General features: G+C 42.7%; 1 protein-coding gene across 7 annotated transcripts in view; it reads left to right on the plus strand.

Annotated features, from left to right (window-relative positions):
* Mapkap1 (mitogen-activated protein kinase associated protein 1) overlaps positions 1-15,073 on the plus strand; it is a 271,952-nt gene that overhangs the window by 199,549 nt on the left and 57,330 nt on the right. For 6 of the 7 annotated variants that reach the window (XM_004641570.2, XM_004641566.2, XM_023701631.1 and 3 more), the window contains one exon: positions 9,638-9,745. The exons of the other annotated variant lie outside the window; for it this stretch is intronic. In XM_004641570.2, the coding sequence (XP_004641627.1) occupies positions 9,638-9,745 (108 nt within the window). The remainder of the gene's footprint in view (positions 1-9,637; positions 9,746-15,073) is intronic. 7 annotated transcript variants of the gene reach the window in all.

A 15,073-nucleotide genomic window follows, 5' to 3' on the forward strand; every position in this document is an offset into this window, starting at 1 on the left:
TTTTTTTTTTTTTTTAAGCCCACAGCTCAAAACTGATACTGTTTGTTATGGAATATAAACCCAGGAAAGTGGCTGCATTTCCATCCTGGCCTCACCATGGGCTCATGGCTTGATCATTCCAGGGTTAATTTTCCTCCCTGGTAAAATGGAGAATATAATACAACCTACCTCATAGTTTTATAAGAATTCAGTAAGCCAACATGTATAAAGGATCTTTGTTAGGGGTCAGGGCAGAACTCAGTGTCTGTTGTCATTGTTCTTATAGTCTGGAAATGAAGCAATATTTGACTTGTTTTCACAAAGAGCAAGTTGATAATTTTGTCAAGTTTGTACAGCAGTATACCAGCTGGCACTTATTGACTACTTATTATGTGCTAGGCATTGTGTTACACACAGTCTTTGTGACTGTTTCATGAAGGCTAGATCAGCTAACTTGCCAAGTGTTGCACAGTTTATAAAAGTACAAGCACCTTCATCCCAGTTCTGACTTGAAGCTTCCACCTCCACCTTGTAGGCTGATACAGCGGCATAGAAATTGGACAGCTGAGTGGTTCTGGCTCACACCAGACATAGCCGCCTTTGGCTGATAAAGACTTGGCACCGAGCACATGGAGAGCCTTTGCTCTTAGAATGCCAGAGCAACGAGAAAGCAGCATGTCCTCCGCCTGCTTGCAAGCAGAGCAGCTGCTCTGGGCCTCCTTGTTTAGGCTCTCTTACTCTTTAGAGGATGAATGGCTGCTACGTCTGTGTGTCTGGTGTGCTTAATAATGTGCTCTAAAAATTAGGCTTTTCCCAGTCTTTGTCTTTAATTTCTGATTTTAGCTGACACCTTCATTAATGGTCTAGTGCAAGCTTTCAGTCGACTTGAAGACTACTGTGTAAAAGTGGTTTTGCTGTCCTATCAATAATGGTCATAATTTCCCCAATACTCTCATCAGCAGTGAATTGAGTCTTGCAGCAAAGAAATGGAAACCCCAGTGCAGTGGTTTGAAAGTGATTTGTCTTGTAGACGGCGTCTTCTTTCAGTTAAATCAGGTCAGTGCAGCACTGCTGGGTCAGATGTAAGTCCAAGACAAATTAGTTGGAGGAAATTGATCATTTGAACCTCTGGTTATTTTTAGCTACGGTCACTTTTTCATAGCTCTTTTTTCTTTACTTGCATGTGTTTTAATAAACTTCAATCATTGTGATTATCAAGCAAATTAAATGTCTTCTCAGTGTCAGCTTAGTCTTAGAGGAAAGATTGCTCTCCACGCACCCCACCAAAGTGCCTTCCCTTACAGGTTTGGGGGTTGCCTCCATTCTGGCAGTGGCATTGTTTAAACACTTAAACCCACTCTTCCTTATCTTTTGGCCCGCCTCTGACTGGGTTTGTTTATTACACACACTGGCCCCTTGACCAGTCTGTTCTTCATTGCTATTGAAAGTTAATGGGGGTAAAATTGCATTCCCAAACATTTGAACCTGAAGTGGCCAGGGCCGAACTTAGTTGATCTCTGGTGATCGGTTCAATTTAGTTACGATTTTTTGCCATTAGGCTGGGGCTGAATGATGGTGATTTGGTTGAGGCCAAATGTCTGAAGAAAATTGGCTCTCTGATAAGAGTGCTGTTATCAGAGGGGGCTACCTTCTCATTTACATTTAGATGAGTATTGATTATTTATTTACTCAGAGAAGTGAGATTCGTTTCCAATCTTATCTTTCTCGTCTCAGCTTGTCAGCAGAAAGAGAGATAGAGCTCCTGACATCAGGCCAAGATAACAGCACTTTGTAGTAAAGATAAAAGTTGGAATGGGCCTTTTTCTAGTCTTGACTGAAAGGGTAAGTTTTAAAAATTAGAACTGATGGGTCATGCTTTCAAAACCTTTCCTGAAGGTTTTGCAGTTTAACTAGGCAGGAGAATTGGTTTATTGGAACAGCTCTGGTCTTTCTTCTTTTGTAATGGGAGTTGTATTTAATTTGATTATATTCAGCTGTTTCACTGAGAGCAGATTGTGTATTGGCTCAGAAGAGGCTAACATGTGCCCTTATTGTCATGTCAACTTGTTCCTTTTTTATTATTCAAATTCTAGATTATCCAATCCGAGCCTCAGATGGAGTATAAGCTTCAGCAGTTATCACTTGTGTAGAATTCAGTGCTTATATCAAGATCAAGCAGAACGTATTGCAGTCCTGGCTAAAGGAAGAGTTACAAGCAATGGAGCTGATCGTAAATGCATATGCTTTAGGAGAGCTGGTGTTAGCCCGAGCTCTGCTGCAAACTGAGTCAGTGATGGCTCCGTGAGGAACTCTGGAGTCAGCCAAGCAGACAAGACTTAGCACTCGTGTCTTAGATGGGTCCCTGGTCTCCTCCAGCCCATTGTCAACAGTGCCACCAGCAGAGTCTTAGCAAAATGTAAAACTGTATCATGTCTCTGTTTTATTATCATCTGGTGCTTAAAAGGCAGAAATCTACATTTTGACCCCCAGTGTGGTCCAGGCCTTTTTTGCATGCCTCAACAGCCTGGCCCTCTTTCACACTGAATTTCTTGTGCCTTCTGTGGGGTCTTCTGTACCTCTGAAGGCATGCACAACCCTCTCTCTCTTCCCCTGGCTCCCAGTCTTCCACCCCAGAGAAGAGGAGCAGGTAACCTCAGTTTTCCCCTCCTCTGGACTGCCACAGCAGCTGGTCCCTGTCTTGGAAGACCACTGATTGGCTTCTAGATTGTGTCTATTCAAGTGTGTCTTACTCCTTCCCCAGCCTCCTTGACCATGTGGATCACTGATTATTCACTTCTGTGCCTGGCACAGGTGTTCAAAAATGTTTGTGAGGGCTGGGGAGATGGCTCAGTGGAATAAGTGCTTCCCTGGCAAGCATAAGGGCCTGAGTTCAATCCCTGGTTCTGCCCCCCGCAAAAAAAAAGGTCGTTCATTTGTATCCCCTTTTGGGCCGGGGAGATGGCTCAGTGGAATAAGTGCTTCCCTGGCAAGCACAAGGGCCTGAGTTCAATCCCCAGTTCCGCCAAAAGAAAAAAAAAAAAAAGTTTGTGAGACAAATACACAGATTTATTCTGTGGGTTCTGGCATATACATACCATTTTTAGAGCTTAGATGTAGGACCTAAGAGACTAGGAAACTATAGGAATGCTGGCTGCTAAACTAGTCTCTAATCTTAAATGCTGTCTATAGTTATATGTGCCTGTTCCTTGGACATGCCTGCGAGAGTGTAGGATGTGGTCCAGCATCCTCTGCTTGGAGTGTTGGCCTGTTGTGACTCGTAGGTGAGGGGTCTGCTTGGTCCTCCTCATAGTGCTTTCCAGGTCAGCCTGTGTTGTGATAATGCAGCTGTGCTGCCCAAGCACTTGGCCCAGGGGACCCCTGGTTGTCTCTTTTAATCCTCACAGCCACCTTCTGAGAGAAGTTCTGTTCTCTCCATTTTGCAGATGAGATTAATTTCCCCAGGAGGCATACCTGGCAGTGTTACTCCCTCAGGATACAAATACACTACCAAGGTTTTTCTTTTGAGACAGAGTCTTGCTATGTAATTCAGGCTGGCCTTGAACTCCTTATGTAGCCCAGGCTAGCCTTGAACGCAAGATACTCCACCTTCATTCAGCCTCCCAATTGTGCACCACCACACCTGACTAGTACCTACGGTTTTTTGCCCAAGCCCAGCCTTGCCTCTTACTTGCAGACACTTAGCTTTTTCTGACTAGAAGAAGCTCTTTCAAATGAAAGCAGCACTTCAACTTGGTGAATGGAAGAGTTGACATGAAGGCCTTTTGACTTGATCTTTTCCCACACATAGTCAGTTCTCTGATGCTCAGCATGCAAAAAGCACTTGTAATAGGATAAAAATTCACTAGAGCCAGGCCTAGTGATGCACGCCTGTAATTCCTGCACATGGGATGCTGTGGCAGGAGAATCGCTGTGAGTTTGAGGCCAGCCTGGGCTCTGTAGTGAGTTCAGGGCCACAGTGAACTACATAGTGAGACACTGTTTAAAAAAAAAAAAAAAAAAAAAAACCCAACCCACTAGCTAGTAAAGAAACTACATGAAAGGAGAAAGAAAATACAGGGTGAATCGCAAGATGAGTTCTGAGCCTCTGTAGCTGGCACAGAGGTGTGTACCTAGTCACCATTCAGGGTACATGTGTAGTGCTGAGCTTCCTAATGGGCACAGGAGAAAAGGACATGGTCCCAGTTAGTGACAAGAGTTATATTAAACTATCTAACGATACAAAAGCAAGTCATTTGCTCAGGAGAAAACCACTTTACCTGATACTCAGGTCTGAAGGAAGTTTCTCCCATGAGTCTATGGAGAGATGATGCAGAGTGACAGGGGCTGCAGGCGGCTTCCTCCCCTGCAGACTTTGACAGGTGCTTTCCATTGGGTTCTACCTTTCAGCTGGCCCTTCCCTTTCAGCTGTTAAGGAATCATGTGTTAAATTCTTTTATGGTTCAGTCAGGAGTTAAAGGGGTCAAGGAAACCTCCCAGAACATTTATTCACCACCCACCAGATTCTACAGATTTTCTTTGTAACTCATGTGCTGAGATCTTTGCCTCTAGCTTATAAAATTCCATAAAAATCCTGATTGTTGTAACTTGGAACTCTCCCAAAGTGCCCAGAGCAAAATTTTGTTCCTGAACCATTGGGTGACATAGTATTGCTGCAATAAACGCATCACTGGATTGCCCAAACGGTTTCCTCATCACTGCAGAGTAACTGCTTCCCAAAATCTTCTTTCATATTCTTCTCGGCTGTGAGGTGGAGGGCCTGTGGCTTTTTGTGCAGCTGTGACATTTTAAAACCTTTTTCCAAAGAGTAGCTGTTGCCTAGAGAACCATGTCCTATTCAGTGTGAAAGAACCTTGTGTATTTTATACAATCATTTCTTTGGTGAAAGTATATTCACAGAAACTGACCTCACAGCTTGTCTTTTTGAAATGACTTTTGGCTACTGTTGTTTTCATCCATGTCAGCTGCCTAAAGATTAAACAAGCAGTTGGTAGAGCCTGCAGTTTGATATATATTGTGGATCCAGGTAATCATAATCTCATCAACAGACAGTATTTAAAATTTGGTTTCAGTAACATGCTGTGTGGTTCATACTGGAGTATAGAGAATATAAATCTGGGAATCCTAGTTACACGGGGAGCTCTAGTTCCACTACTTCCTGAAAGACAACAGGCAAGTTATTTAGCCTTTATAATCAGTTTCTTCCCCTGGCAAATAAAGTTCATATTATTTATGTCCTACATTGACTAAAGATTAATGAGATGATCTGTAGCCACATAGTAGGTTCCTTGGTGGTGGCAGATGATCAGGATTATAATCTCTTGATGACTGCTTCAGTGCCATGATGAGGATGAGGATGACTGACACTTAACACTCCTTGTGTCAGGTACTGCTTTACAACTCTAAGCTTGTTGACTCTTCTGACTGGTCTCTTAGGTAGTTCTATCATTACCCAAGCTTATAGGTGAAAAACTAACATAGGTTAAGTAAATGGGCCCCAAATCAGAGCTCACAGGCCCACACTGAGTATCCATTATGCTCTCTTCATACCATATAGCCTGAAAGGATCAGTCTGGCCTTTTTCTAGGGGAAATGTACTAAACAGCCTTTCTTAGAGAGATCTTTTAGCTAGTAAGATTCAGGCAAGAATTAAGGAGAGAAGTGTGGATTTGTAAGAGGCACTTTTCCATTTGGTTTTACATCCTTAATCACATCCTTGACTTAACTACCTGTTAGGACTTGTGTCTGGATGTCCCCACAAAGCCTCATGCAGTCATAGGTAGGCTTTTTTAGAGGTGACAGTATGTGATGCTGGGATTGATTCATGGTGCAGTGCTAGGGTCAAGAGTACTAACATTAAATGTGTGAGTGCTAACTACACAAAGTAGCCTGGATTAGATGTCAGGGACAGAAAGCACTGTCGTCCCTTGTTGCCTTGTTATCCTCTACTCACCATGTACTATTTCTTCTCTGCCATACCACCCTACCTGGGAGCCAGCCCATGATGGACTGAAACCTCTACAAACTCTGAGCTAAATAAACCTTTCCTCCCTTAACTTTGGGTATTGGGTATTTTGTCTCAGCAGCAAGAGAAAAGTAACTAATACATCATCCCGTTTTCCCTAAAGTCAAGATGACTCAGTCCTTTAATGAGTTGAGAAGTGGGTTTCTAACTTGTTTACTTGTATGGAAGAGCAGGGTGTACCCAGGGCAGAAGGCAACATTCAGAATTTCAGTTACTGACAAAACCAGGCATGGATAGGAATACCCTCAGGGAAGGATGGCAGGCTCTTCCTGGCGGGGTAAAGTGCCATGAATCATATTTTCATAGGGAGTTCTGTGCTACTATGGATCCAGAATACAGCCACAGCATGGCATATTTGGGGTGTGTATTTCATTAAAATAAATTATTTCAGATCATTTTCATTTTGAATTTATAGAAACCGTAAATTAAATGATTCAGAACCCAGATGAATCCACAAATCAACAAAAATCCATACTTATAGTATAAACTATGGCCTCTTTATAATTGGCCAGTAATTTACAGTTTACAGGAGAAAGGTTCAAAGCATACAAGCTAAAGCTCTAAAGAGCCCAAAGACCCTTGGGTTGTTTTTTTGCCTGCCTGCCTGCCTGCCTGCCTTCCTTTGTGATCTTGGGCAGGTTACTCCACGAAGTCCAAATCTGTGAAATGGGGAGGATAATATCAATCTCTCAGCATTGCTATAAAAATTCAAGGAAATGAAATACAGAGTATATGTGGCACATAATGAACATAAAAGCAGAATTAAAAGTCATCATAATAGGATTCAAGAACAAGGTCCTAAAACTTATTTTCAGGAGACACACTAATTTAATAGAAATATATGCAGAAGCCAAGAAACAAAAAGATAAATGTCAAAATGATGGCATTTAAGGCTTTGAGAGTAGGTCAAGGGATGATGTTATAGGGGTAGGGAACCTTCCTTGTACTCCCTGATTTCCCCCCAACCCTTCACCCCATCTCCCTGGGTCGTATTTTCCAGGCAGCTACAGAAACTGGAAGAAAAATGTGCAGAAGGAGCCTGAAATTCCCTCCTTGCAGCTAGGCCTTGGCTTTCCTTGCTCAAGAAAGTGCAGGAGTACATACGTTCCGGTATCAGTGGGCTGACAGCTCAGGAGTCTAGCACCCTGCGCACTACTCCCAGAGCACCCATGCCTGGGCACAGGGTTGTGTAAGAGGAAAATGCCTGCCTGCATAAACAGGTCCTGTCTGCTTTAAATTAGATTATTGCATGTGAAAAACACATTGGAGAGGCCACAATGTGCCATAATTACATATTTCAGAAAAAATGATCTAGTAATGAATTAGAGAACTTTGAATGTTTTTCTAAGGTACGCTTTGTTAGGAAATTTTAAAAATATAAAAAAATACAAAGGAAAAATAAAAGCACTCATAATTCACTAGTGTTCACATTTTAGAACTAAGCTTCTAGGTTGGGTTTTTTTTTTTTTTTTTGCGATACCAGGGATTGAACTCAGGATGCTATGCTTACCAGGCAAGCACTTATTCTACTGAGCTATCTCCCCAGCCCATCTAGTCTTTTTATCTTCTATGTGTTTACAGATTTTTTACAGTTGTAATCATCCTGCAAATATTGTGCTATATTTACTGTATTATTTTTGTGGGATCACTCTTAACATCTTCCTGGTATTTCAGCAGTTACTCTGTTGTTAGATAGACATGAGTTCCCACATTTTGACTTATTTAAATGAATTATAATTTTCCCTTGGTATCCATGGAGAACTGGTTCTCTAGATTGTGTTCAATGTCTAATGTTGTTTAAATGTTGTATAAAAAACTTACACTGTATTGTTTAGGGAATAATTACAATAGTCTATATATATTCAGTATGGGTGCAATTTTTCCCCCTAAAAAGTTTCGATTCGGAATTCATTGCATCTATAGATATGGCTGTGGAGGGTCAGCTGTATTACAACTAAACTTTTACCCATATTTCCCTGTAAATTCAGAGAAGTGATGACAGTGTCTCACACATTGTGTTGCTAGGAGGTGTTGGGGCTGCAGATCGAGCCATGAGATGATTTCCTAGACCAGTGTCTTAGAAAACAGCTGAGTTCAGGGGTGACTCCTTCCTGTAATGGCCTAAACATACCCACAGCTAGGTTGTCTAAAAGTTCAGCCAAGTGTGATTTTTCTGTGACTACTTCTAGTAATCACTGTGCACATATCCAGTGATCAGCAAGCACTCCTGTCAGTTGACAGGTGTTAACCTTGATGGGTAGCAGGGACTAGAAGAATCCTCTGCATTCGATACTCTTATATACATTTTTAAAATTAGAACACTACTGTATCTGATGTTGAAACTCATTGCATTGTTGATTTAAATACAGTATATTACAGCTTAAAAGAACTATGTAGACTTCTACATGTGGATTTATTTAAGTAGCCTAAAAGAGACTGGGTATATGTAAGAACTTCAGGAATAACTATTAAGAACTCTTGTAGAAGCACTAATGAAATTCCAGTTAGAGAAAAGATCAACAAAACTGTGAAAATAAAGTGAATCTCTACAATGCTACAGATGAACATATAACATGGGAAAGGAAAACTACTAGAAATGATTAATGAGGAAGTACTAAATGTGACTAATCAACAAGTTGACCACAGCTGAAGAATGTATGTAAAAATACATTTCCACTTGGGAGCCCAGCACAGCCTCTGTCACTTTCCTTGGATCCCTCATGCCTCTTTCTGTCTGAGCAGACACACCTTTCAGACAGATTCCTGTGCCTCTCATCTTTTCAATAACCCTTAACAAATCACAGAAACAGTTGTTTGATTCTGGTCATTGGACCTGTGTTAGGAGTTCCCTGTGAACAACAACATTGTCATTTTGCTTGACGAAGAAATCCATGAATAAATGTATAACGTGCCCCATTGTTTCATTAAGATCTGCCAGAATCCTCTGTGTGATACAAGAGGGCTAGAATGCCTGGCCTGTAAGATTACTGAACCTTTATCTCTTGTGTTTTCATGACTGTTTTGACAAAAATGTGAACCAGCAACCGTCTTATCACCATAACCCAGAAACCTGAAATTTCTTTTTTCTTTTCTTTTTTTTTCAAATTGTTTGAATTTTTGAACCTTCATCATGAGTCTAAAAATACCTTATTCCTGACTGTAATTCGTTAGAATGATAGCTATTAATAGTGAGTACCATTAAAGGAGTGCCTCCTATCTGGCAGAAACATTCCTAAGTGTTTTTCCTATATCATCTATGATCTTCACAATAATCCTTCAAGATTAGTGTGGATCCCCACAACACACACTTGGAAGAGGTTCAGTAGGTTACTTGCTCATGCTGAGAAACAGTGTGGCCATGTGTGACTCCAGGTCAGTCTCACCCAAAAGCCACTTACCTCTTACCTGATCTGGGGGAGAACTGAGTGAGAACAGATAAGTGCAGGGAATTGTGGGGAAAATCCCAAGCCCTTCTGTCTGGGTTAGCTAGACTCCCAAAACATACTTCAGTATTTTCCTTTCGCTTTCCCAGCTTTCACCAATATGGGGTAATTTCCAAATGTTAAATTCACTCTTTCAGACCTCCTCCCCACCTCCTGCCCTTTAATCTTCCAGGCCCCCAGTACCGCCTGGAGAAGCAGAGTGAGCCCAATGTCGCCGTGGACCTGGAGAGCACACTGGAGAGCCAGAGCGCGTGGGAGTTCTGCCTGGTCCGCGAGAACAGTACGTTGGCCGCCTTACTCCATGCCCGCTTTGTCTGTTGCGGACGTGCTTAGGCCCTGTGTGTGTGGGAACACTCAATAGCTGGCTTCCCCAGGCAGATTGAAAGTGACTATTTCCCAAGGCAGACCGCAGCCCTGGTGCCAGAAACGTATCCCAACATGAAATGATAGATTCTGTGCTGTTTGGCAAAGTCCACATCCTGTTTAGCCCTGTGTGATTAATATTTGTCTGTTGAGCTCTGTCTTCCTAAGTTAGGGACAGTCCTGGAAACAGCTTAGAAACATCAGGCCTTTTCTGAGGCAAAAGCTGTTTTGTATGTAAAACAACTGGCCCTCTTAGGATCACTGTTCAGACATCAAGTTTTAGAGAATTTTAACCATTTGAATATTCTTAGCAAAAGGAAAAGTTGTCATTCCTAGAGCCATGTTAAGAATGTCTTAAAAGCTACCATTTCTTTTAGAAAGTTCTCTCTCAGAGCTTCCAAGTTGTACATTTTTGCTGCCCCTCTCCTCTGTGACATGTGAAAACTGCAGTTGCAACAGTAGACTATGCGCTCCTTCCTGGGCCAGGGCTTTCACAGAGCCACTGCTTCCACCTGAAACACACTTCCCTCATTTTGTTTAAGTCGTTCATCCTTTGTCCCAGTATAAATGTGACATCTTCAGATAGGCTACCCAGAACGTCCGTCTTCCACTACCCAAGTCTGATCATTCCTCATTTGAGTACCCCGTGGTTCTATCGTAGAGCATATACTCTTCGTTGTGTTTGCTTCTGCTTCTAATTGTGTGTTTTTCTCAAGGGTTGATTAGTGTCTGTCTCTGCACTGAATTGTCAGGTCTGTGAGGGTGTTGTGACTCAAACCATCTTGCCCCTCTTTAACTCAGTTGTCACGTGAATACGAGTCAGGTGAAGAAATGAGCAGCAGCTCCTCAGTCTTGCCACTGACCTGAGGCCAGACTTGTCCACTGCTCTGACCAGGCTCCAGTGGCCTCTTCTGGAGCCCTGTCCTCACAACTCCAAGGAGGTGTGTCTTAGTTACTTTTTACTCGTTGCTGGGAAAAATACCCGACATTCAAAATGAAGGAAGGAAAGGTTTATTTAGCTCACAGTTAATGGAGGGTTCAGTCCGTTTTCCGCTCGCTGGCTCCAAGGCAAACGCCAAGGCAAACGACAGCAGTTCACGCGGCAGAAAACAATGAAGAGCAGAGGAGCAGCAGCAGCGTCCATCAAGCCTCTCTCTCTTCCTTCTGCGCTGACTGCGGAGACTGCTCCACTGTGAAGATCGGAGCTCCTCCACAGTGGCACGTCCGCAAAGATCAAGCTCCTCCAAAGACTGGGGCTTCTCTACCGAAGCGGGGCAGGGCAGCTTCCTGCCTTTCTCAATTCCTGGGCCTTGCCCACCTGCAGGGCTAGGCGCCCACGCTGAGATCTGCCGGTTCTGAATCAGCCAAGTTGACACAATGTATCAACGAACACAAGGTGAAATTGGCTTTTGGCATTTGGCAGCAAATTCTCTAAGGCGGGTTGATCACAGTGTGCAACTGAAGCTAGGAGAATCTTTTCTTTTGTGCTGGGGATCAAACTCAGGACCTTGCACTTGCCAGGCAGGCAGTGATGCCATGACGCCGAGCCATCTCCTATGCCCTTAGAAAATCTTATTTAAGCTGGGTGTGGTGATGCAGTCCAGCCTAAACTGCATAGCAAGCCCCTGCCTCAAAAAGACAAAAATACAATAAAAGAAAAAAAAACTTATGTATATAACACAAAAATCATTGATTTACAAATGGTCCCAAAAAAGCCACATAAATAGAAAACATTCATTAAAATGTTCATCCTTATCAACAATCTGTATAAACATTTTAAACCAAAATGTAGCTCTTTCCACCTATTGAATAGACTCTAAAAAAGAACCCTCATGCCAGGCTTGGTGGTGCATGCCTATAATCTCAGCACTTGGGAGGCTGAGGCAGAAAGGTCAGTGCAATTTGGAGACCAGCCTGGGTTACAAAGTGAGTTCAAGACCAGCCTGAACTGCTCAGCAAAAATTTATCTCAAAAAGACAAACATAAAGAACCCTCATGGATGGGGAAAATATGTGCAAGGAAATAGGCACCCTCAAACTCTGGTAGTAGGGTGACTTAGGATGGCTTAGTTGGAAGTATCAAGGGACTTAATGTTTTGCCCTATTTTTCTGTTTTTGGAAGTATGTCTTGAGAAAGTATAGGAAAGGCAGCAATATTTCTGTAAAATAATTGTGTGTGTGTGTGTGTGTGTGTGTGTGTATGTGCTTGAGTTTAGGGGAGATTTTTTGCAGTACTAAGAGTTGAACCCAGGCCTTTGCACTGAACTACATCCTTTTCTGCCTAAAATATCCTTTTATATGTTTTATTTTGAGAAAGGCCTTGATAAATTGTTCAGACTGGCTTTGAACTTGTGACCCTCCTGCCTCAGCCTTCTGAGTTTCACAAATTACAGGCTTGTGACACCACACCCAGCATAATAGTTTTCCCCAGTATTATTTCTACTTTGGTGAGTGGTTGGTTTGTTTGTTTGTTTGTTTTTGAGAGGTTCTTACAATATTATCCTTAGACTTACTGTAGCCCAGGCTCACCTTGAACTCAAGAGGACTCCCATGTGCCAGGATTATAGGCCTGTGCCACCCCACCCAGCCTCACAGAATTTTGTCTATTGTCTAACATGATAGGAACATCAGATAATTTATGTCTATCCTTGTATTGGAGAATTATGCGGGGTTGATTTCCTATGGGACATGCTCTCTGGACACAGTGAAATCGGGAAAAAAATGCTTAGGTTTGGAAATTGAGAAATAAGCTTCTGAACCTGTGGTTTGTAAAAAGAAATAAATTTTTAAAAAATATTATCCAGGTATGCTGGTGTACACCTGTAATCCAGCCTCCAGAATGCTCAGGTGGGAGGACTGTCAGTTTGAGTCTATCCTGGGCTACTTAGCAAGTTATTGAGATTCTGTCTCAAAATTCAAAAAGGGGGGTGGATATCTTATTTACTTTTTTACTTGTTGCTGGGACAAATACCTGACACTGAAAATGAAGGAAGGAAAGGTTTATTTAGTTCACAGTTATTGGAGGGTTCAGTCCATATTCGCTGGCTCCAAGGCAAATGACAGCAGTTGATGGCAGCAGAAGACAGTGAAGAGCAGAGGAGGAGCAGCAGCTGCGGCGTCCATCAAGCCTCTCTGTTCCTTCTACACTGACTGCGAAGACCAGCGCTCCACAGTGAAGATCACAGATCTGTGGCGCGGCTGTGAAGATCAAGCTCCTCCAAAGACTGGGACTTCTCCACAGAAAGACTGGGACTTCTCCACAGAAGTGGGGCAGGGCCGGGCTGCAGGAAGCCTTCCTCAGTTCCTTTAGATACACTTTTTGTGCTGAGTCACTCTGAGGTGGTCCACGGCCCTCGGGTTGAACCAGGCACACCCCAGTGCTGGCCCAGTGGTACCCTAGGTTGGGCCCTGCCCGCCTGCCTGGCGGGGGCCCCCACCCTGAGAATTGCTGGAGCTCATTCAGCCAAGTTGACACAATGCATCAACTAACACAGAGGGAGAGCTGGCGATGTAACTCAGTGTCAAAGCCCTGGATTCAATATCTAGTTCTGGGAGTTTTTGTTGTTGTTGTTGTTGTTGTTGTTGTTGTTGTTGTTGTTGTTGTTTTAATGACAATTCTATGTGTTGAAGTTTGGGTATGTTTGATGAGGACAGGTGCACTGTCCACAGAGTGGTTTCAGAAGCAGGCAACGCTGTGGCCCTGTGCTGGGTGCCATGTGAGAGGCTGCTGCAGAGCTGGCTGCGGGCTCACGCCTGACCAGGCTGCTTAGCTCTGGGGCCGCGGACACTTTACTTAACCTCCCTTGGGGAGTTCATCTGCCCCCACAAGGTTCTTGGTGGATTCAGTGAACTTTAATTCTAAAGCTCCAAGAACAGTGCCTGCTACATAATAAGCACTCAGAAAATTAGAAAAGAGGCTGGGCATGGTGGCACATGCCTGTAGCCCCAACATGTAGGAGGCTGAAGCAGGAAGATCATGAGTTTGAGACCAGCAGAAGCTACAGAGTAAGTTCAAGGCCAGCCTGAACTACATCATGAGACCCATCTCAAATTTTTTATTTTTATTTATTTATTTTTTTCTTTCAGAACTGGGGATTGAACTCAGGCCCTTGCGCTTGCCAGGGAAGCACTTATTCCACTGAGCCATCTCCTCGACCCCTCAAAATTTTTAAAAAAGAAAGAAAATAAATAATATTAGAAGGGCCGGCCAAATAGCTCAGCAGATTACAGGCTCTGCAAGCAGACGCAGGGGCCACGGGTTTGATCCCTGGGCAGGCCCCACCTCCAGGGGCATGCTGACACAGCAATTGAGACTGGGCGTGGTGGCGCCCACCTGTAATCCCAGCTCTTGGGAGGCTGTAAATAGGTGGATCACTTGAGTCCAGTCTAGTACTGAGACCCTGAACACCCTATAGACCCTTTACTAAAAAATACAAAAAAATAATATTAGAAAAGAGACCTATAAAAATTTTTTTAAAAAGCAGAAAAAAGACCTATAAAGAAAGCTAAGAACAAAGATTTACAAAAATCATAAACATCAAAAGAAACAGTTCTTTGAAGAAAAGTAATCAAATCAAAACTGATGAAATGGATTAAAAACAAGGAAAAGAAATAACAGAAAAACACAAATAGTGACAAGAAAATGTACTATAGGTACCGTAATCATTAACAAGATTATTTTGAAAACTCCATTTCAAAAAATTTGAAAATGCGAATGAAAATAACAAATTTCTTTTTTTTTGTTTTGTTTTGGTTTTGGTTTTTTGTTTTCGTTTTTTTTGTTTGTTTGTTTTGGTGGAACCAAGGATTGAACTCAGGCCCTTGCACTTGCCAGGGAAGCACTTATTTCTACCAAGCCATCTCCCAGGCCCGCAAGTTTCTAAGAAAAGACGACTTATCAGAAATTGAAAATCTTAATGTTCCCCTTTTTTTTTTTTTTCTTTTTCTTTTTCTTTTTTTTTAGTGGTACTGGGGATTGAACTCAGGACCCTGCGCTTGCCAGGCAAGTGCTTATTCTCCCATAATTATTTTTATTTCTTTTTTTCTTTTTTTTTTCTTTTGGTGGAACCGGCAATTGAACTCATGCCCTTGCGCTTGCCAGGTGTCTTAGTTACTCTTCTCTCATTGCTGGGACAAATACCTGACACTCAGAATGAAGGAAGGAAGGAAAGGTTCATTTAGCTCACAGTTACTGGAGGTTTCAGTCCATACTCAGCTGGGTCCAACGCAGAGCAGCACAGAGCAGA

This window comes from Octodon degus, unplaced genomic scaffold (assembly GCF_000260255.1).
Source record: "Octodon degus isolate 3935 unplaced genomic scaffold, OctDeg1.0 scaffold00138, whole genome shotgun sequence".
NCBI lineage: Eukaryota > Metazoa > Chordata > Mammalia > Rodentia > Octodontidae > Octodon > Octodon degus.